This window comes from Monodelphis domestica, chromosome 2 (genome assembly GCF_027887165.1).
Source record: "Monodelphis domestica isolate mMonDom1 chromosome 2, mMonDom1.pri, whole genome shotgun sequence".
In the NCBI taxonomy this organism is placed as follows: Eukaryota; Metazoa; Chordata; class Mammalia; order Didelphimorphia; family Didelphidae; genus Monodelphis; species Monodelphis domestica.
This window is the reverse complement of record NC_077228.1, coordinates 157,002,058-157,026,709: the sequence shown is the minus strand read 5'-3', so window position 1 is coordinate 157,026,709 and position 24,652 is coordinate 157,002,058. Positions and strand designations below refer to the sequence as shown.

General features: G+C 36.8%; 1 protein-coding gene across 2 annotated transcripts in view; it reads right to left on the bottom strand.

Moving 5' to 3' along the window:
- Positions 1 to 24,652, bottom strand: part of PCNX2 (pecanex 2) — a 409,779-nt gene that overhangs the window by 122,175 nt on the left and 262,952 nt on the right. For both annotated transcript variants that reach the window (XM_007481607.2, XM_007481606.2), the window contains exons 22-23: positions 12,453 to 12,561; positions 6,447 to 6,576 (exon numbers count right to left, since the gene is read on the bottom strand). In XM_007481607.2, coding sequence (XP_007481669.1) covers positions 6,447 to 6,576; positions 12,453 to 12,561 — 239 coding nt within the window. The remainder of the gene's footprint in view (positions 1 to 6,446; positions 6,577 to 12,452; positions 12,562 to 24,652) is intronic.

The window sequence follows — 24,652 nt, the reverse complement described above, 5'->3', positions numbered from 1 at the left end:
CCATTCAAAATCACCTTAGACAAAATAAAATACCTAGGAATCTACCTCCCGAGAGAAACACAGGAACTATATGAACACAACTACAAAACACTCTCCACACAACTAAAACTAGACTTGAGCAATTGGAAAAACATTAACTGCTCATGGATAGGACGAGCCAATATAATAAAAATGACCATCCTACCCAAACTTATTTATCTATTTAGTGCCATGCCCATTGAACTACAAAAATACTTCTTCATTGATTTAGAAAAAACCATAACAAAGTTCATTTGGAAGAACAAAAGATCAAGGATATCCAGGGAAATAATGAAAAAAAAAAACATATATAATGGGGGCCTTGAAGTCCCTGACCTTAAACTATATTACAAAGCAGCAGTCATCAAAACAATTTGGTACTGGCTAAGAAACAGAAAGGAAGATCAGTGGAATAGAATGGGGGAAAGTGACCTCAGCAAGACAGTATACGATAAACCCAAAGATCCCAGCTTTTGGGACAAAAATCCACTATTCGATAAAAACTGCTGGGAAAATTGGAAGACAGTGCGGGAGAGATTAGGAATAGATCAACACCTCACACCCTACACCAAGATTAATTCAAAATGCGTGAATGACTTAAACATAAAGAAGGAAACCATAAGTAAATTGGGTAAACACAGAATAGTATACATGTCAGACCTTTGGGAGGGGAAAGACTTTAAAACCAAGCAAGACATAGAAAGAATCACAAAATGTAAAATAAATAATTTTGACTACATCAAATTAAAAAGTTTTTGTACAAACAAAACCAATGTAACTAAAATCAGAAGGGAAACAATAAACTGGGGAAAAAATCTTCATAGAAACCTCTGACAAAGGTTTAATTACTCAAATTTATAAAGAGCTAAATCAACTGTACAAAAAATCAAGCCATTCTCCAATTGATAAATGGGCAAGGAACATGGATAGGCAGTTCTCAGATAAAGAAATCAAAACTATTAATAAGCACATGAAGAAGTGCTCTACATCTCTTATAATCAGAGAGATGCAAATCAAAACAACTCTGAGGTATCACCTCACACCTAGCAGATTGGCTAACATAACAGCAAAGGAAAGTAATGAATGATGGAGGGGATGTGGCAAAGTAGGGACATTAATTCATTGCTGGTGGAGTTGTGAACTGATCCAACCATTCTGGAGGGCAATTTGGAACTATGCCCAAAGGGCGATAAAAGACTGTCTGCCCTTTGATCCAGCCATAGCACTGCTGGGTCTGTACCCCAAAGAGATAATGGACAAAAAGACTTGTACAAAAATAATCATAGCTGTGCTTTGTGGTGGCCAAAAACTGGAAAACGAGGGGATGCCCATCAATTGGGGAATGGGTGAGCAAATTGTGGTATATGTTGGTGATGGAATACTATTGTGCTAAAAGGAATAATAAAGTGGAGGAATTCCATGTGAATTGGAACAACCTCCAGGAAGTGATGCAGAGCGAGAGGAGCAGAACCAGGAGAACATTGTACACAGAGACTAATACACTGTGGTATAATCGAACGTAATGGACTTCTCCATTGGTAATGGTGTAATGTCCCTGAACAATCTGCAGGATCCAGGAGAAAAAAGCACCATTCATAAGCAGAGGATAAACTGTGGGAGTAGAAACACCGAGGAAAAGCAACTGCCTGAATACAGCGGTTGAGGGGACATGACAGAGGAGAGACTCTAAACAAACACTCTAATACAAATATTACCAACACAGCAATGGGTTCGAATCAAGAACACATGTAATGCCCAGTGGATTTACACGTTGGCTATGGGGGGTTTGGGGGGAAGGAAAAGAAAATGATCTATGTCTTTAATGAATAATGCTTGGAAATGATTAAATAAAATATTAAAAAAAAAAAAAGAATTTAGCCACAGGTAGGTAAGTGGCTCTAGAGCTGGGACTAAAGATGGGAAGGTTTGGGTTCAAATCTGGACTCAGATACTTCTTATGTGATCCTGGGCCTACCTCTTACCAGTCTTCTGCCTTGGAACCAATACACAGTATTGATTCTAGGACAGAAGGTAAGGGTTAAAAAAAATTACCCATAGATATGCAAAGTGATTCTTTCTATTCTCTAATGTTTTTATGATTTTAAAAAATCAGGCTATGTACCCATTTAGAGTTTAATGTGTTATGCATTATAAAATATTGATCTAAAACTCATTTTTATATAGGAGATTTCCGAGTATTTTCAGAATATCTCTGCTTTTAAAAAATTAGTTTATTTAATTAATTAATTTAGAATATTTTTCCATGGTTACATGATTCATGTTCTTTCCCTCCCCTCCTCCCACCCCCCTCCTGTGGCCAATGAGCAGTTCCACTGGGTTTTACATTTATCATTGATCAAGACTTATTTCCATATTATTAATATTTGCACTACAGTGATCATTTAGAGTCTACATCCCAAATCCTATCCCCATTGAACTATGTCATCAAGAAGTTGTCTAAAACTCATTTTTTCCAACCATTTAATAAAATAGTGTCTTTACTCAAGGAATTGCTTTTATTAGTTCTATCAATTATTAGGCCTCTATTATTCCTTCTGTATCTTATTTACCTAATTTGTTCAATTTCTCTATTTTTAACTAGTACCAAAATGTTTTGATTATTAGTACTATATGGGTGGCATAATGAGCCACCAACTTCTTTCTTATCTCTTTTCGACTCGTTTCAGTAAAAAATAGAAAGAGCACTGACTTTCATGGGCTTATTATATATCTTGTTATGTACTGAAATTACCATTAATTTAATTTAAATTTCTACTTAATCTCTAGAATTCTCTAAGTAAACAATCACATCATCTGCTAGAGAATTGTTTTCTTTTCTTTGTGTATGAAATTGATCTATTATTTTAGACCTATGCGCTATAAATTATGCCTTTTGCACTAATATCTTCTATAATTAATTCAAGTTATGTTTTCTTCCCCAGAATGTTCTCTTACCTTTACAGTAGTTTGGAAGTTGCTGTAATCATGGATCACTAGAATGTTTTTTTCTTATATTAATGAATTCTACTTCTCCTTTCTCACCTTTCCCTAATCATGTGCCAAGCACTAGCATTTTCGGTTGCTGTGTTGGAATATGCCTGGGAAGGAGGCAGTGTGGTATAATGAAAAGGGCACTGGATTTAGGACATTGAATCAAAGAATCACAGAGTATTTGATCTGGGTTTAAAACCTACTTTGCCACTTCCTGGTAAATCACAGTTTCATTATGTTATTTGAAAAACAGAGATCATGCCAACTCCCTCCCTTGACTTTTATACTATTATACTATTGTACATAGTTCTTTTTTATTTTTAATAAGAAATTCTTCAAAATTATCTAGTCAGTTAAAAATCCATTTTTCCCTTTAAGGATAATAATCAGTTTTTCATAATAAATCATTATTGTTAACTTTTATATTTTGTCTTTTAGAATATCATATTTCAAGACTTTCTCTTTTTATGACAGTTGTAGCATAGTACTAGGTGATCTTGAAGTTGGTTTCTTGGTATTTGAACTCTCTTCCTAGTTTCTTACAGTACTTTTTCTTCACCTAGAAACTTTAGATTTGTCCTATATTCCTTATTATTTTCTATTTGAAGTTTATTTTAGTACACAACAGCTAGATTCTTTAGATTTTGCTCTATTTCCATTTTGCTCTAATATATTTGGGCAATTTTCTTTTATGATTTTTTGAAGCAGAATGACCAAGTTTTTGGTTTGGTCATGGTTTCTGAGTACAATTTTTAAATCAATCTTTATTCCGGAATGATTTGGTTTTGATTGCAGACATCTTACATGTTCTTCTATTTTAAAACTGTTTGACTTTGTTCTAAGTTATCTCATTTTCTCAGGTAATAACTGAATTATATTTGTGCTAGTCTATATTTCAAGGGGTCTACTGCCTGAGTAAGGTTTTTTTTTTACCTTCTGTTCTAAGCTATTTATTTTCCTTCCAAATTTTTTTTTCCCTTGAAGAGTGTTAAATTTCATTTTTTCTTTCTTGCTTCATTTCTTCTAGTCACTTTTGGAGTTTGTGTGCCCAGTCAGTTTTTTTTTCCTTTAATGCTCTATTTACCTTTCTAATGAAAATACTCTCTTGGGTTAAGTATTTAAGCTTCTCTTAAGCCATAGTATTTCTTTATTGTGTTTGGTACTTTCTTCTGTTTGCTCATGTCTCTAGGCTTAATTTCTAGATTGGGAGCTTGTACTTGGACCATCACCTTCCTCTTTCCCTATTTGTTTAGATGGACAGGGCCTATTTTATTCTGTTCCTTGTGTACTCTGGAATCTACTGTCATTGAAGTCTGGGACTAGGCTTCATCCTCTGATGGAAGCCATGACTTCTCCTTGGTAGTCCAATACAGATACAGGCTTCAGTCTTTTCTGGTCTCTTTCTGCTTGTACAATCTCCAATTAGGAATCAATCTGTTCCCTATTGTGATTCTGAAAGACCACAACCAAATAATGGGATTATGCTGCAACTGAACCTTCTACAATGGAACCTAGACCATGAGTCTAGACACTGATTTAGGTCCCTCTCCTGCCATGTCTCCAAGTGTTCTAAAGCATTATTTGTCTCATCTTATGTTCCTAGAAATTAAATGCTTATGATGGAAGACTCTGTACCCTACTATTACTCTAATAGACCAAGGCCAAGATTCCCCTGGCTTCACTATAGTATCATAGCTCGTGATTATTCATGTCTCCTTTAGCATATCCTTACTCCAAAGATCCATGTGTTTTAGACCTTATGAGGGGATAGCCTATAGACCCCTTGCTCCATTCTGGTTCAACAAGCACTTATTAAAAGTTTTCTATGTGTTAGGCACAATACTAAGTCCTGGAGATATAAAGAACAGTCAAAATGTTGTCCTTGTCTTCAAGAAACTTACATTCTAATAAGGAAAGCAACATGCAAAAAACAAACAAACAAACAAAACATCCATACCAGACATATAAAGAGGAAATGAAAGGTATTTTCAGAGGGAAAGAACTAGTTGTGAGGACTCAGAGTATCTACTGAGTTTTGGCCAATTAAGGAACTTATGCTGCTTTCCATCTTCTTGTGAAAATCCCTTTTTAAGGGCTTACTGGATTCTGACTTTCTTCTTGGGCAGTTTTACACTGGATAGAGGAGCTGATTCATCTTTTTCTTCTCTCTTCTTGATCATTGACCTATCTGATATCTTTTTAGATATTTGTTGAAGTGTATATAGGAAAATTTGGCTCCTCTATGACTTTCCAAATCATCTTCCCAACCAGAAGTTTACAGTGCTCTTTTGTATAATATAGTTACTCATCATCAACATCATCATCATCATTATCATTATTAAGTAACCAACACTAAGTTACCGTTGTGCCTCCTAGTCTAGTGAGTAATTTTCAGACATTTCTAACTCTTTGTGACTCCCATCTGGAGATTTTTTTTTTGGTAGAGATACTGGAGAGGCTTGCCATCTCCTTCTCCAGCTCATTTTATAGATGAGGAAACTAAGGCAAACAGGGTTAAAAGTGAGATGCCTAGGGTCACAAAGCTAGGAAGTGTTTGAGGCCAGATTTGAACTCAGCAAGATGAGTCTTCCTGATTCCAGCTCTGGTGCTCTATCTACCATACCACCTTGCTGGCCAAAGTGCAGCATAAGATAGTCCCCTCCTATGTTACCATATTTCCTATTCTGATATAGAAAGTCCATCTTTTCAGAAGAGAGTAAAGCAAGATAGAATTATTCCAAATGAACCCTCAAAACAGCTACTAACACAGTTGACATGAAATAATCTTTCCCAGGCTACCCGTCAATATTTGCCAATAAATATGAGTTCCTAATTGCTTCACTACTGAAGAAGCATGAAGCTATGTTAGCACATCATGGCCTCATGAGTTCCAATACATTTAATTACTCTCACAGAATATTACAAGAGCACAGGCTGATAAGGGGTACATTATGATCTTCCCCTTCCCCTTCTTAGCTGAAGAGTTAATACTGTCTGATTGTTCACCTATAACTTTTTTAAAGTTGTTCAGAATCCAGACAAAAAAAAAGCAGTTAAATAATACCACTAGGCAAAAACACTGACTTGAAACAAACATGTCAATGAAAAAATCTTGGCTATATCCTTGGTCAATGAGTACTGTGAAAGACTCCACAGTCTCAAAGGGAAAATAATCATTTTTAGATACCCTTCTTCATGGATGGGGTTGGGGTCAGGGTTGAGTTAAAGACCCCCCTGATCAATTCCACAAGTTCACCAATCAAACTGGTAAAATTATGTAACATGGATCATTGTTTGGAGATCTCTGAAAATTGCTTCCCCATGTAGTAGTTAATGAGTTAGTCAATAAACATTGATTACATCTACTATGTGCCAGAAATAGTGTTAAACAATAAGTAGATAAAAAATAGGCAGAAAAATAGTATAGAAGATCTTACTTGTAGTTCTTCTCCCAAAACTTGACAGGCCTGGCATAGGAGGTTATGAAAATGACACTCCCCAGGAATGGACTTAATGGAGTTGAAAAGATGGAAGTAGCGATAGTTTGGAAGAAAAGCATGGCAGAGTCTGAGGATGTCAAGTTAAGGTAAAAGAAATTATTTCATCACTTTTCTGTTAAATTTTCCTTCAGGTGGGTCCCGACCTGTTTTCTTTTAAGCAATCTCCCCACTTCTTCCTTAAATACCTCCCACTTCAAGAGAGGAAAGAGAAACAAGAAAGAAAGACATAAACAAATCCTTTCTCTAAATACATATGCAGATAGAAATATAAAACTTTCAGTAGTACCCTGCTAAATCTCATTTCCCTAACATGTTAAACCAATAATTCTTATAAAATTCCAAGTCTCACTCTGCTTCTCAGCAACAATTAACAGTCTTAGAACTGAAAAGAAGTAGCATCTTATTACCAAAACATCATTAGTTGTGCAAAATATACACTGATACATTTACTAAAGTACTAAGGAGCATAATAAATAATTAAAACTGAATTACACTTTTCAAGATAAATGAACACCATTGTTTTGTGTATTGATATACTTGTTTTAAAAAAAGATTTTTCCATTAATATTATTGGTACAATATTCATTATTTAGCTTGTATCAAGTCTAATGCTTCTATTCAGTCTTAATATAATTATGCCTGTTTATAGAGTAGGAGTACATGTATTTTAAGTAATGGTATGCTGGTGAATATTTAACAACTATCTTTCTGAAAAAAAAGAAAAGTATGCATTTTGTCATTTTTGTTTAATCTGCACCATTAAAATGTTCTTCATCATTTTCTTATAGATAAGCAACAAAACTATAAATCAAGTCCTGATTTATAACATTTTCTTATTTCTGAGGTTCAAATGTTCCTATTGGTATTACTCATCTACAAATCTCTATAAAATGGCCCCAGTACACTTCTGACTAAGGCACCACATTCCATCTGCTTTGTTAATTTCAGTACTAAGGTTCTTCCTAGTGACCATTTTATTATTGTAATCCAGAGATGTTCAATCAGAAACTTGAAAAGGACAGAATTTCATCATAGCCACTGAGATCTCTAACATATGAGTAGAAACAACTGCAGTATAGTGGGTAGACAGCCAGCTTTAGAGTTAGGAAGATCTGGACTCAAATCTTATCTCTAATACACACCATGGAACATTAGGAAAAGCATTTTACTTTTCAGGGTTCTGGGAATTTTCTATGCCAATGAAACTACAGTTTTACCAGTATTTGAAGGAGATAAAAAAGCAAAGATCTTATTTCCTGGGCCCCATGTCACTTCAGCTTCTCTTGACTATGTTCACCACTCTTATTATGGGTTTATCCCTTGCTCCTTGTGCCTGTACCCCTACTACCAGTCACTGTCATGGTGGCAGATACAGTATTGGAAAGGTTAAAAGGCCAGAGGGATATTGAAGAGAGACAGAAGGCAGTGGACAATGCAATTGCAAGGAGCAGATGTCCTAGAGAATGTCAAACTACTTAAATCTTTAGAAATCCAAGATGAACACCTGTCCTCAGGTAATTAGAGTGCACAGGATTCTATAGAGGAATCTAAAGTGGATCTCTTTAAGTGGAAGACTGCCACATTCTCTCTGCAAACCGATTCAGATTTCAGGTCTTTTAACACATTTCCCCAGAATTTATTGGTATATAGAATACATGGCCAAAAGTTGTTTCATAATCTCTGGTGTCATTTGGAAAACAGATATTACCATGCCGCCTTTATCACCAACAGCAACAGCAGCAGGTATTATACCTTTTCCCACATCCTCTATGTAGATAGACTTGAGGGCAATCTCATCTATTACTTTTCTCCTGATTTGGCTGTTAGTCTTAGTTATTCCAGATGGATGAATTTTTATCCTATTTCTGAACATCCCTGGGTAAACAAACTCCCCAGCCTCTCTTATGATTCCATTCTAGTGCTAAGCAACTCCATGATGAGGAAGTTTTCTCTGATCTTAGCCAAGTATCTTATAGCATAACTTAAGTCTATTTTTTTCCCTTGGTGGATAATTATCTTATTTTTTTTTCTGTAGTCACCTTTTCTAAAGTTACAGTCAGTTATGAAGTCACACCTTGGATTTCTCTTCATTTTTTCTATCTTTCAAGATGTGGGAAAGTTGAGGATATCAAAGCTACTTCCCTAAAGAAGAACCTAATCAATTATGGCCCTTATCTTGGAGAGGGGGGTTGTGAAGCATCAAGAAGGAAGTACAAAGAAAAGAGGGTAGAGTTCAAGTATAATGGTGATGGATGGGACAAAGAACTTATGGGAAAGCTAGACCAAAGCAGTGGGGCTAGATGAGGTGTCATAAAAAGCAGCACAGCTTAACCTTTCAATTCCACAGCCCCCTAAAAGGTGGAAACCATTTAATGGGCTCGTTCTCTCACTCATAGATGATCGTTTATATTTTTATGTTCTGTATAATTAATTATATAGGAACTCAGTCTAAGGAGTGAAAGGAAGGCAATGCTAACGTACTAATGATATAAAAAAAAATTCAGTATAGTAATGAAAAAACACAAAACCCAGTTCATATAGACAGAAAATTTAACAGGATATATGTCTTTTTTTTTTTTTTTTAGTTTCAGTGTTGGAAGAAAGACTGAACCCATAATATACCTTCGTGGATTAGATTCTCATTTTACATAGGAGGGAACAATAAGGAAATACAAAATTCTCTGTGTAAGTATTAAAGAACATGATCATGACTCCCATGGTGGAGCTAGGAAATGAGCATTTCTTCAAAGAGATCTAGACTCTTCAAAGTTGCCCTTTAACTTGTCTTGGTAAGAGTTAAGTCTATAGATATGGACACTTTTGAAAAACTACAGATTCAAATGACAGACATTTAAAATTGAAATGGCAGTGGGATATAGGGAACTAGTTAGGGAGAAAAAGAAAAATCATTGCTACAGAACAGCCTTTCATTAGAAACCTAACCTCACATTGAAAGCAGTGAGGTGCCTCTCAATATAAATATTTAACAGAGATAACCCTGCGAGTTCCTATAGTTATTAAAAGAGAATAGTTTTGTGCAGTATCTCTATACATTCAAAGGCTAAGCATGTTCATCTCCTCTTGGAGGTTAAAAGTTCAGGAGCCGATGGAGGGAGATAGCATATTAGTGGGGGATACAGCAATTTATTAAACGGTACTCTAATGGCCTGAGAGTCCGTGTTCAGTATATTGCTCCCCAAATTGAGGAAATGAGTCCCTTCTCATTGGCAAGATCATGGCCCCAGGCTCCTTAAAGAGGCTCATGAAATGACCAGCATTTCAAAAACAGCCACCATCTAGAGCTGACATTTGGGACTCCAATGGCTTATAGCTAGTTAGCTCAATACAACATAAAAATTCTTGATATGTGAAATACAGTGGTAGACTCCAGGGTGCAAGTTTCTACCCTGACCCATGCTTGGGCAGGGGGCCCTTTGTGGTTAATTTGTAGGAGTAACATGAGAGAGGATTTTCTACAGGCTGAAGTTCAAGTGCTGTCCTCAGAATCTACACAGTAAATTCTAAAGCATGACATTTTAATAGGGGAGAGGAAACAGATGTCATTAATTGGTCATTGTATTTTTAGAGGACAAAGCATAGACATGGAATGAGTGTTTTAAAATAAAATTACCAAATGCCTAATAAAATGTACATCTCTGATGTATTCAATTACTTATTCTCCACAAGCACAAAAGAACTTGGACTTAAATGCATGTTGTATGCATTCCAGTAGAGGGTTGCTGGTGTTCTTTTTTATTGAAGGAGAGGAATTAAATGCAAAACTTCATACTAATGTGCTTATGGGTAAAAACTGAAGATGGAGGCAGGGCAGGTAATTCAAAATTAAGGTTCCCAGAATGGTCTTCAATTCAACTGTCTAGCCACATCCAGTAATTAGTATTACTGAACTCACTTAAAATATCTTAACATCAATAGAAAAGGCTATATATGTACAAGAGGCCAAAATTATGGGGAGAGTGGGAGCCATAACTTTGAGTTTAAAATTCACAGTGCAAATTCCCTACCATAAATATGCATTAATGTCATGATTTGCATTTAATAAACACACTTTAAATTCTAGATACTGAACCTCATACACACTTAAGATATAGCCCCATAAATTACCTCATTTGTTCACCTTTCTGTCTTCTCTCTGGAGGGATTTACTTAGAGAAATTAAAGCTCTTTGCAAGGCACAAAATGACTTCAGTAGAAGGAAGATGCAGAATCTACATGTTTGTCCTTTCTTTTTTTTTCTTTGTCAGCTCTTTCTGCCAAATAACCTTGAAAACGTTTTTTTTTTTTAAATATCAATGGAGGTCTAAAAATAGGCCCATGGAACAATATGTATTGTGAGACCTGCCCCTGTTACAGTTTGTGTAACAAATGACATCGTAGGAAAGCATTTTCCCCCTAAATGATGACTTCCTGGAATATATTATCACTTAGTGATTACCCAGAATATGCTTCCATCAGTATGTACAAAGTTCAGATCACAGAGCTTTCTATTCTCTGAAAGCTCACACAGGGCTCATTAAAATGACTAGCAGAATACCATGTAGCACCTTGATTCATTAAAAATGCTATCAAATTGAACCAATAGCAAGATGTGTGAACACTGTATCTAAAAAAATATATTAACTGGGGGAAGAAATCTTTAGAGAGAAAACAAAGTTTCAGACCAAACTCAAGTACATCTTTCATTTGATTAAACAGGATCAAGTTAACTATCTAAATCAAAGCAGACTATTTAAAATGGAGATAATTCAAATTTTTAAGCAAATATAAACAAACTAATGTTACTAGGGGTCACAGATATAGAGGGTAAAAGGAATAATTGATCAGCACCAATCCTTTTATTTTATAGAAGAGAAGCCTGAGGGAAACAGAGAGGTTATATGGTTTGTCCAAAATCACAAGAAGCAGAACTGAGATTCTCCCCCCCCCAAGTCCTCTTGAATCCAAATCCACCACCTTTTCCAATGAAAGCCCAAGTAAGAAGAAATAGAGTAGGAAAATCTAATGAAGCCAACTGATGAGTGGCCAGAGGAAACTATGATAAACTAAAAAGACTTTTTTAGTCTTATAATAATTTAATAAAGAATGCTCCTTAATCTGGGATTTTGTTGACATAGGCAACTCCTGTTGTGGAAATTCCTTCTACCATTGCAATTTCTCTGAAATTCATAGTTTTAGAGAATTATCTGGAGCACTGAGATATTAAGTGACTTTTCCATTATCACAGAGACAACAGGTCTTGAACATATGTCTTCTTGTTTCCAAGACTGGCCCTCTATTCACTCTGCCTCATTTTCTCTTATGCTATGCTATGGTATAGTGCTGAATAAATTAAAAGAATATTTTTCTTTTTATCTAAATGTTTTTAAAATGTTTAACATTTTTTAACATTCCATAAAAATTTTTTTGCAGATTTTCTCCCTTTAGACTTTCTCCCTCCCCATTGAGAAGGCAAGCAATATGATATCCTTTATATATGTGAAGTTGTATAAGATATAGTTCCACATTTGCCTTGTATTAACAGTATTTTTCAAGTCTGCCAGCAAGTATTAATAACAGTGGTTTGACTTGTGTTACTTAATACCTTTTAACTAAAAAATTAACTAAAAATGTTAACTAAAAATTGTAATAAAATACAAAAGCATCAATTTCAACTTATGGACTAGTATATCTCAGTGTAGCTCCTGAGTATGTGAAACAAAAATACTAAGACGGGATGGAGGGAAGAGAAGAACAACTCCTAAGCAAACATTAGTAATAAAGAATGGTTCAAAAACTTAGAAACATCTTTAAGACCAAGCAATTTGATTAGAATCCCAAGAGGCATCAGGTCCTTTATAACCTCTTCATGGACGGAGTTTTGGTGAGGGTGGTAGGTACTTTTTAAGTTCTGTATGGAAGAATGGTAGAAGCAAAAAAGGATACGAGGTATTGCAAAGAGTTGAGCGAACACATGAAAGGATGACCCCCAAGCGAGCTGCCAGGGAGCCACATAGGTCATGACAAACTGCAACTTGTGAAGCAGGTCTCCAAGCTGAAAGCAAAGGAAGGAAAAGAAGCCCATAAATAAACCAGTAACAAGATAGTTAAAAATAGTTGGTAGATGCATTATTATCATTTCAAATAAATCAATCCAATTGAATTCAATATTAATTGAATCAATTCAGTCTAATTCAATATCAATTCAAAAAAGTCAATAAACATTTATCAAGCATCCAATATGTGCCTGGCATTGTAGAGGCATTGTAGATATTAAAAACAAAAGGAAAGACAATATTTACCTTGTATTTAACCACTTTATAAGTACATATGTCTTTTTAAACTACATTTAGTGAATTCCACTTAACTACACATTAGGTATTTTTATGAAACTATATATGCTTTAATAATAAAAACAGTGGATAGTGTGCCAGGTACTGGTGTAGGTACTAGAAATACAAGTATAAAAAATGAAACAGCCTCTAATCAGGATAAACTTACATTCTAAGAGAGGAGATGATGAATACTTAGAAAACATTTTTTGTTGTTGTTTAGTTTTCAGGCATGTCTAACTCTTTGTAAAAACCCCTTTGGGGGTTTTCTTGGCCAAGATACTCAAGCGTATCTCTATTTCCTTATCAAACTCATTTTATAGACAAGGTACTGAGGTAAACAGGGTTAAAGGACTTGCCCAAGGTCATGTAGCTAGTAGGTGCCCAAGGCCAGACTTGAACTCACATTTGAACTGGAGAAAGAAATGGCAAACCACTCCAGTATCTTTGCCAAGAAAACTCCCAATGGAGTCATAGAGAGTCGGACACAAGTGAACAACGATAGCAGATGGAAAGTGTAGTAAAATGATGTTATCCCCACTTGCTGAATCTCATTCCACTACTTCTTTTCTCTTCAATTTGATTTGCTTATTTAAGTGACAATTTGAAAGAGCATGATAGATTGATCAGGATCAACTCTATCTTGTGTAGGACTTGTTCCCAGGTTTGCTGTAAGCCCCAGATCTGCCATATCACTCTGCTGCTTTGGGGCAGGGGAGGGGGGAGCAGTCACAGCTGGTGAACAGACATTTCTGGAGGCAGAACTTCCTCCCTTCAAATGAGGCCTTTTAGAGCTAAATCCATATGCAACTTAATCATCACAGAAGCTGTTGAGATTTCTGTGTGTTAATTTCCTTTCATAACTTCAGCTGTTCTTGCCAAGGAAGCCAAAACCAGACCACTGAGTCACGAATTGCAAAGTATTTTGGAAAATCAGAGTATAACAGAAGAGGTGTGATATTTGCTGGGTAAGCCAATAGGGGGGTGGGGGGACAGGTGAGAGGGAGAAAAAGGAGAAGAGATGGGCCAAGAATGGATAACCTTGTGGAGGAGCTGAATGAATCCCTACCAGATGCTCTGCAGTGCAGGCTGGAACATTTAGCACAAAGTCTGTCACAGGCGAGTAATAGAGCACTGAAATATACTGGTTGCTGAAGCCTGCTTTGTGGTAATGGATGATCAATCCAGAATGGGAAAGTATATTCTTGTCACTTCTGGCTTTAGTCAGAAAACTTCCTATCATGGTCTACCAAACCTTCACGGGCTCTGTTCATCAATAATGTGCAAGTGACAGGTTGTGTTTTCACTCCCAGACCTGCTCGTATATGAGAAAACAAAATACCATTTATGGAAAAAAAAACCAAATCCTGAAATTTTCATTTGATTCTGCTATATACCACAGTGAGCCTCCAGAGAAATACTAATGACCATAGGCTATGTGTAGAATATAGAATAGGTAGCTCCCATTATATACGCATTTATTCAGGTATTAGGAAATAGGACTAATGAATAAATGTTCAAAAAATAGAAAAGAAACAGTGTCAACAAAACATTTAAATGGGCAGAAGGAACAGAAAGTTTGGAAGGGAAAATGGGCAAATGGCAGTTTGGTTAATCAATTGTGTTGATTTAAATATGTAGAGAAGTATAGGGGCAGTTAGGAGGGGTAGTGGCTAGAATGCTGGGCCAAGATTCAGGAAGATCTGAGTTCAGATTTGATCTCAGACACTTACTAGTTATAAAATGAATTGGAGAAGGAAATGGCAAACCACTCCACCAGTATCTTTACCAAGAACCCCAAAAGGGATCATGAAGAGTTGGACATGGCTGAAAACAACTAAAGAACAATAAGAGATATAGCATGCTATTCGTAGCCAAAAAGGGATTTCAGAATCTGAATCAAATCAAAATATCATTTTTCACTTTATTTCCTTCATGAGATTCTTCTTGTATGTATAATATGTGTCTTCTGTCATGGCATAAAGAATATTGGAAATGTGTAATGCAAGAGAGCACTGATATAGGTATATTCTATGTTAGATTACTTGCCATCTTGGGGAAAGGAGAAGGAAAGAGGGAGGGAGGGAATCTGGGACATAAAATGTCAGATAACAATTGTTCAAAATTGTTTCTACATGTAGTGAAAAAAAAGAAAGAACAGAACAAGAACAAGAGATATACAGTTTTATATATAAATTTTCTTTTTCTGTTCTTCTTTGAATATCAAAAATGCTCCTATTTGTTGAAGTTTGTTAAATTCATAATAAGAAAAAAAAAGAAAAGTTTCAGGAAAAGGAATTATTTGATCACTCTTAATTGAAAGACCAACTTAGTGGTATGACACTCTGGTATTTGCTTGAGAAGGTAGATGGGATAAAGTGGGCTTGATTAGAGCCTTCTCTAAAACCACTGCCTTATATTTACCCAACTTACTCACACTTCTAGGCTTCATTTAGGAACATCAGGTAAGACCCAAAATTTGTGACTTGGGACTGGAACATGTCAGGAAAGCCTAAACTGTCAGAAAACTCCTTCTTATGAGGAACAGAATCTAGTGGGCAAAATTTATAGCAGTTCTAAGAAGGCTCTCCAAGGGGCAGGTATGTGATTCATATAAATATATCATGGTCACTGGTAACTGCCTAGGACCTGGACTTTCAAAGGATTCTTTTCTAATGTGACTAGGAAAAGAAAAAGAGAGAGGAGAAAGAACAGAAGAGAGAAGAGAGACACTAGTCCTAGAGATAGGTCTAGAAAAAGAAAAAAAGTATTATAGAAGAGGAAAGGAGATAAGAATATTTTTATTTAAGAATCTCCTAAGTTTCATACTTTTGCTGACTAGCTCCAGTGTTGAGGTGATCTTAAAAGATACCCCAGGCTACTTCTGATTTAATTCTGAGGATGATTTTGGTCTTCTGAAGCCACTCTGGGCTGGAACAGGGGAGAGAGTATTAGGGATTCACTTGACCATTTGCTGGAATCTTATATTACATTAGCTAAAGATTCCATTCCTCCAAGGTTCATAGGATGTACACCTGTCCTTTCTATGTCAGGCTGAGTATTTAGGTGATATAAGTTAGACTATGCATTCAAAGGCAGACAGTTCTGGATGCAGAAAGCAGCTTCACAGGCTCTAAAGTCCTTGGGGTGGTGAAGCAGTCATAAATGTCTTCCAAGTCTTTGTAAGCCTGTCATGTGGATGAAGAATTAGACTGGTTTTAGTTCCAGGAGGCAGCAGACAATGGGTAGAAGTAAATAAGAGGAAGATGTTGACTCTACCTAAGGAAAAAAAATGTAATACGTTTGAGAAATAAATGGAATCCTAGCATTTGTAATCTAGAGGGAAAAGAATTGTTTCTCAATCCTGAAAGAGATTTGGGACTATGATGAGTCCAAAGGTAGGTCTGAGTCATGTGCAGGAGTTCTTCAAGGAATATATACAATTGAGAGGGGCAGACTGAGTCATGAGGAATGGGAATGGTAAAAGCTGAGCAGAAGCAGCTACAATCCTTGCTTCGAAATTAATGAGAAAGAATTGGTGGCTCAGAGGTAAAAACTGAAAGAAGAAAAGGAAAAGAAGAAAAGGAGGTCTGAGCTGCAGAAGAAACTAGACAGCTCTCAGCGAGCCCAAGGGACTTCTAAGCAGCTTGGAACAGATTTACTTGGATGGGAACTATTGGTTCGACTGGTTTCTTTAAAATAAATGCCACAAACTTCTCAATGGATCTGCACTTTTCTCAGTTTTCTGGCTCTATGTCTGTCAAGTAACAGACACTCTAATATGCAGTTTGCTTCTTTTACCTAAACATTTTCTACATCTTCATTTTGTCTCAAACAACGAATTAACTAGAGGTACACAAAATTAAATTAGGAAAGAGCTGAACCTCTGTCTAAATGCTAAGGATTTTCCTAACTGGGGGCTATGAGCTATTTTGAATGTACTAATAACTTTTCATTTGATATCAAATTCATAAAATAGCAGAGAAAAGGGACAGATGGGCCTGAGGGTCATTATATTGCTTATAGGCTAAGGGTCAGTTAACTTTTGTATTAAGTTGTGCCTAATTTCATCTCATGACTGATAGGAGAAAGGAAAGAGAGGCAAGGTCTATAAAGGGCAGATGAGGTCTAGCTGTGGTTCAGCTCTGCCCCTTCTAGAAAGGCTGTTGGTGAGTTGTTTTCAGTCATGTCCAATTCTTCATGACCCCTTTTGGGTTTTTATTGGCAGAGATACTACCCGAGTTTGCCATTTCCTTCTCTAGCTCATTTGACAGAGGAGGGAACCAAGGCCAACAGGGTTAAGTGACTTGCCCAAAGTCACACAGCTAGTGAGTGTCTCAGGCTAGATCTGAATTCAGGAAGCAGAATCTTATTGACTCCAGGTCCAGCAATCTATCCACTACAACCATCTTTTCAGCAGGATATAACTCTACTGACTAGTGTAATAATTAGAGTTATTCTAGAATGGAATGTCTGGTGAGATAGTAAGTCGCCCTCTTATTAACTGTCTTTAAAAAGTGAAAGCAATGCTAGAAAAATCAGTAAAAGAGATTTCAGTAGAAATATGGATTGGACTGAGATTCTTTTCAACTCTCCTGAGTCCATGATTCTGTAAAACGCCTGACCACCACTCTGAGGCTGCAATTATTAAGCAAATAACAAATAAATAAATAAAATAAATGCCATTCACTGGAGGAATTCCATGTGAACTGGAACAACCTCCAGGAATTGATGCAGAGTGAGAGGAGCAGAACCAGGAGAACATTGTACACAGAGACTGATACACTGTGGTACAATCGAATGTAATGGACTTCTCTACTAGCAGCAATACAATGATCCAGGACAATTCTGAGGGACTTATGAGAAAGAATGCTATTCATATCCAGAGAAAGAGCTGTGGGAGTAGAAACACAGAAAAAAAACCAACTACTTTATCACATAGGTTGATGGGAATCTTAAATAATCACCCTAGTGCAATTATCAATATGTAAATAGGTCTTGATCAATGACACATGTAAAACCCAGTGGAATTGCATGTCAGCTATGGGAGTGGGGGGGTGGGAGGGAGAAGAGGAGGGAAAGAACATGAATCATATAACCATGAAAAAATATTCTAAATTAATTCATTAAATACAATTTAAAATAAAAAAGACCAAATAAAATAAAAGTCACCCCCCCAAAAAACAAACAAACAAACAACAGAACAAAACCATGTCATTCTCTTCCCTACCACCATCTTATATTGGAGCAGAAAACCAAGCTGGAAACCAGAGGTGTTCCCATTAGACAAGATATTTAAAAACCTGAGTTTTAGCAAAAGTCAGAAGTGGGGACATATAATATGAATGTGTCCATCTTTATCTAAATACACTTTACCACAGGTCTTTGTGATTCACTTCTGAAGATACAATTAACACCTGCTATTATTCTGCCACTAACATGTTGTTCTCTAAGTGTTGAGGATTAACTTTAGTGGAGGTGATTCACATTTAGATAAAAAATGAAGTAAAAAGCCATAACAGTAAAGTTTGCTTTATAAAAGATACCCCTCCCCCCCAATCCTGCCACCAAAGGTCATTCAAATGAGTCATGGGCTTTTAGGAGTCTCCATTGTTGGGTTTTTAATGTATAGAGTATCCTGGGAGGGTTTTAAGCTGCCTTCAGAGAACACCAATAAGTAGGTCAGGCATAACAACTACAATCAGACAAGAAGCCCCAGGGAACGCCTCATCTGCAAGTTTAAGGTTCTAACAAGTTAAACTTTGCTGCATTATGATTAAATGAATCTATTATAATTATTTTTTGCTTAGCAAGGCAACTTGTATTTAAACATAAGCTGTAACAGCAATCAGACAACGAGGGGACTGAGCATGGGGAGTCTTGTGCTCTAATTGCAGTTAAGCCCTGGGGTACCTTGGTATCTCAGGCAAGTCACTCAGTCTTTGCCTTGGTTTGTCCTTTAGGAATAGGAGGAACAAAATGCCTTGTTTAAAAAAAAAGTTACACCAACAAAAAGATTAACACACAGAAGTCTGTAACTATGCCAATAGTCATAGAAGAAATCAAATTTTCTGAAATCTAATTCTTCTCATATTTTATCTCTACACATAGTTTTAATTATGGTTCCCAATATAGCTTTCCTAGGGAAGAGACATCTTTAGGTGGGTCACTGGATAGACTGCTGGGCTTGTGGTCAAGAATGTCAGATATTGATTGGCTGCGTAACCCTAAGCAAGTCACTTAGGTTTTTTAAGACTCAGTCTTCTTATTCGTAGAATGGGGACAATGACAGCACCTACTTCACAAGGTTGTGGTAAGGGTTAAATGAGGTAATAAATCTAAAGATCTTTGCAGACCTTAGAGCACCATATAAAGGTTAGCTATTATTCTTAGTGATTGGATATTAATTGGCAAGGTAGCTACTATGTCAAGAGGTGAATGTCAAGCCAGAAGAGGAAGAGAAGTAATATTTTACAGTATATTACTGAATCCTATCCAAGAATATCAGAAAAAAAAACAGATCTCTTGAGTTGATAAAATGTCTGAGTCTACTTTTCTCAGTTTTGAAATGAGGAAAAACAGTCTGAATTGAATACACTGAATACAATGACTTCAAAGCAGGACTAGAAAAATATTCTTCAGAATCTCATTTCAGCATTCTTCCTGCAACATAATTCAATATAGAAATAACCAGTCAGTCAACCAGTCAAAATATCCAGCCAACACATTGCCACTGGACTTTGAAGATTCTGGAACAGAGAGTTATGCTGATGACTTTTGCAATTCATCTTCACTTAAACTTAATTCATATACTAGTCAAGACATCACTCCATGATGCTACTGGTCTTCTTGAATGGTTGAATGAATGAAAGTTGAACAACAAAATAATCAACAAGCATTTGTTAAGCTCTCCCTCTATCTGAACTATAATGTTGCCATTATCATAGTTATGGTCTTCTGGGATTCAGTAAGAAAAGATAGACTAGTTCGGAATTAAGAGATGAAGAATGACCGAATCACAGAATCTGAGTAGTGGAAAGAATCTTGGTGGCCATCTTGTGCAACTGCCTATCAAAGGAATCTATCATAGTACACCTAAGAAAGTGGCATAAAGAAGGCATCGTATTTTACTTTGGGGTAGCTCTAATTTCTTCTTCATTAAGCTATTATTTACTTTTTGGAGACTTCTATTTATTTTGTAACTCCTCCTCTTCTCATTCTACACCCTGCACATTTCTCCGGCACATGAAAGCCCTTCAACTATTTGAACATCATTGTCATGTCCCCCTATCCCCAAGTCTTTTCATCTTCGTGTTTCCTACTTCCTTTATCTATAGGGATCCTTCTTATTCAAATGAAAGGATATAGCATTTTGAAAACTCTAAAATATTATATAAATGCTAGAAATTATTATTATTGTTATTAGTTATTACTACTTTTGTTGATTGTAGGTTTCAGGGCTGGGCTGAATAATTGAGAAGCAGTCTGAAAATAGTAATATGTCAAACAAATTTGGATTGAATTAAAATAAAGCAAAAACTAACCTCTCATGGGTGCACCAGTGAAAAACTACTGGTTAAGTGCTCACACAGTTCATACCTGAGAGTCACATACCATCTCTAGCAAGAGCATTTTCTAACACCAAGGACAGATGCATGAGAGCCTGGTTATTGAATGCTTTGCTAGAGAGATAATCTTGGTCCACATTAACCCTCCACTGGTTTTTAACTCTTCAGAAAGCAACTTTGACTTTCTAAACTTTCTTTGTATGTCTTCTAGAGAAGTCAAGATATATATACATATATATATATATATAAGAAAAAACAAAAAGAAAATGAAGAAATTTATAGCATGATGCCTCTAGGAGGAAGGGGTCTATGCAAAGGAATCTACCAAGACAAGGTGATTGATGATGATGATGGCAACAAGGACTGCTATGCTGTGTGATTTGGGACTACTTGACCTTGGCAACCCTCTTTTCATCAAGAGGGTTTCAGGACTTTTTGTCCAGCCAGACAAACCATTATCTGCAGAATGGCTGTGGCGGTCACACTGGGACAGTTCCATTCTAACATTATAATGAGTGCCAGTGACATAGTTCACAAGGACAGCATTGTAATAAAGTGCCATGTCTTTTGCTTTTTTGTTTTGTTTTGTTTTAGTCCAGACCTATTCTTGCAGTGGTTTAGTAAACTGTCTATTGGGAAACGATAAGCTTCTCCTCTGTAGCTTAGTTTCTTGGATAGTGACCTGAGGCCACTGCAAGGTTATGTGATTGCCCATGATCACACAGTCAGTATGTATCAGGGTGAAGTCTTGAACTCAAGTCTTTTAGATTCTGAGATTGGCACAATATTCCTGATGTCATACATTCCACTCATCATGTAATTGGGCATAAACAATAATCAGATTATTAGCTTAAAGTTAACTCTCAACTATCATTTCAGAAATGTGATAGAAGTATAAGCATCTAGGTGCATTGAGCATTGAGTCTGGGGTCAGAAAGACTTGAGTTCAAATGTGGTCTCAGATACTTACTAGGTTTGTAACCCTGGACAAGTCGCTTAGCCTCTGACTGTCTCAGTTCCCTCAGCCATAAAATATGAGTAATAAATAGCACCTAACTCCCCAGGTTATTTTGAGATCAAATGAAATCATATTTATAAAGAGCTTAACACAATGCCTAGCATATAGTACGCACCCTGTGCTTGCTTATTCCCTTCCTCTCATCTTGTTTTGTTTTAGCCCAGACTAACTGAACTAAACTGTCAGTAATTTATGACCCTTCATAATTTCACCAGTGTGGATAATTCCTTTGTCAATGTAGATTGCAACCCTATTGTGCCTTAGTATAAGCTGCTATGGCTGGGTAAAAGAAAAAGGAAAAGATTATCACCTGGAAGCCAACACTTGTGCTGATGAGCTTTTCCATATATGACTGAAAAGGTCATTAGACGAGTGATAGAGTCGACCACTGGATCTGTATGCCAAAGCTTTCCTGGTTGGTAGGACCTGCCCATGATGGATTGGTTGTTGTCCTTCGTACTTGAAGAAGACTAAAATGACATCACTGATAATGTTTTTTGACTCTGCTACAAAGTGGATTTAAGTGGAACAGAGATGCACAAAGTCTTCAACCTTACTCTCTTCTAGAGCTGTCGAATTCCAGTGGCAAGGCAATAGTCAAAATGACTGGTGATGGCCCGGGATACTGAAGATGACCTCAGCTTCTGTGATGTCTGACCAAGCTCTAAGTCCTCTCCAGGGCTTGATTCCACTGCCTGGAGGACCACTGGAACAAATTGCTCTCCTTTGCTCTCTCTTTTGGAATAGTTTTTAAACAACTCACGCCCTCCATGACCCTCTGTCCTCCTTTTGATTTCAATGTCATATGTCCCTGTCATAAATGCTTCTGCTGATATTACTAGTTATTATTATGACTTTCAAAAGAAATGATTGGGTAACTACCAGGTTAAGTGGCTTGTCCATGGTTACAGTCAGTACATACAAGAAGCAGAAATAACATACTTAGTCATTTCTGACCCTGAAGCTGGTCTTCTCTTCATACTGCTTTGTTACCTCTTGCCTTACACATAAATGTTCAATAGCAAATTCCAGTAGAATGTAGGTTTCTGGAAGGCAGAGGCCTTTATATGTACATACATAGTGCTTGGCGCATAGTAGGTGTTTAATAAATGCTTGTTGGCAGAGAATCAATTGAATTGATGGAATTTTGAAGAAAAGTGTCTACTCAAGCCATTTCTTCAATGTTATGCTTTCATTTGCATCTTAAATTTCTTTTGCAAATTGCATTAAAACCAATGACTGGATCAATCTGAGAGGTGATTTTCTCAAAGTTCCCAATTTATTAAAAAAAAAATTATTGTGGGGGCAGCTGGGTAGCTCAGTGAATTGAGAGTCAGGCTTAGAGACAGGAGGTCCTGGGTTCAAATCTGGCCTCTGACACTTTCCAGCTGTGTGACCCTGGGCAAGTCACTTAACCCCATATTGCCCTGCCCTTACCACTCCCCTGCTTTGGAACCAATACACAGTATTGATTCCAAGATGGAAGGTAAGGGCTTAAAAATAAATAAATAAATAGTTATCACTCTCCAAGGGCAGCCAGCAAGGTGAAATTCTTGGTTTTTGGAGTTCAGACTTAATTTGGCACCTTAGGTTTGGCACAGTAGTTATATAATACACATATGTGTATATAAACACATGTACATGTGCATGCGCATGTGTGTGTGTGTGTGTGTGTGTGTGTGTGTGTGTGTGGCAGCTAGATGAGCAGTGGGTCTGGAGTCAGGAAGACCCAAGTGTAGGTCTGCCCTCAAACACTAGCAGTGTGACCCTGGGTGAATCACTTAATCCTGTTTGCCTCAGTTTCCTCCTCTGTAAAATGAGCTAGAGAAAGAAATGGCAAACCACCCTAGCATCTTTGCCAAGAAAACCCCAAATAAGATCACTAAGAGTTGGACATGAATGAAACCACTGAACAGCGACAATGGCTCCCCAACTCATAATGGTTATAAATCCATCAAGGTTACTGTATGGTATACAACTTCAAATAAATCCATATGCCATGATGATATCATTCTCACAAACTTGTAGCACAATCATCTTAGGTCCTACCATGACACATCCCTTCTCAAAAAAACACCAATGTCATTCTATTGTCTCGAGGATAAAATACAATTCCTTTGTGGTCACTTAAAGCCATTTAAAGCCTGGTGGCATTCTACTTTTCCAGATTTACACATTATTGCCCCATCCACTAACTCCACCCCTTCATATAGTCTTCATTCTAACTGAATGGGACAGTGTTTCCACTAATAACATTCCATCTCCCAACCTCGGTACGCCGGTATAACCCCTGCTCATCACTATCTAGCTCCATTTGAAGCTCAAATTTAATTGCATCCTCCTACAAAAGCCCTTGATTGATTCAAGTTCTTAGCTTCTCCCCAATGGCCTCCAAAGATACTTTATAATTATCTAGGGCATTATGAGCTAGGTGGTGCAGTGAGTAGAACACTGGGTCTTGAATCAGAAAGATCTCAGTTCAAATTTGGCAAGTCACTTGATTTCTGACTTTTATTTTCCTCGACTGTAAAAAGGTGATGATAATTGTGCCTACCTCCTAGGCTTGTTGTGAAGATCAAATGAGACATTTATAAAAAGCCTTGCACAGTGTGTGGCATATAGTAGGCATTTGATAAATATCTGTTCCTTCCCCTCAGCTCTCCCTCCATCCCACAACATATTTTTGTCTTTAATTATCTGTGAACTTGCTGGCTTTCTCCCAGTAGAACAGAAGTTCCTCTAGGGCGAGGACTTTCATTTTCCCTTTTGAATCGCCTCATTGCAGCATGGGAACACATAGATGATGCTTAATCAATGCTTACTGTATTAAGTTGAGGACTCTAAACCATGACACCAGATTATGCTTTTTAAAAACTTCTTCCTTTGCATGAACACAGGTATAAAGAAGGAAGAAGTGGTGGGTGGCAGAAAGGATTTCTCAATCCTTTGATTGAGAAATATGGAAATAGTCAATGGAGTGAGATGTCTGCAGAGGCCCTCCCTCCTTTCAGAACAGTTGTGTTTGCAGCAAATGACACATTTAAAACCCAAGAACACAAGATGTGATGGAAATAGCGACACCTTGATAGTAAACAGTGCCACCAGCCATTATAACATTCTGTTGTCATACTTTAAATAGAAAATTCACTCGGATCAGCTATGAACAGATTTTATACAGCTTTTATTTTTCTCTCCTTAGACAGTTTGAAGACTCTGTTTTTATGATGC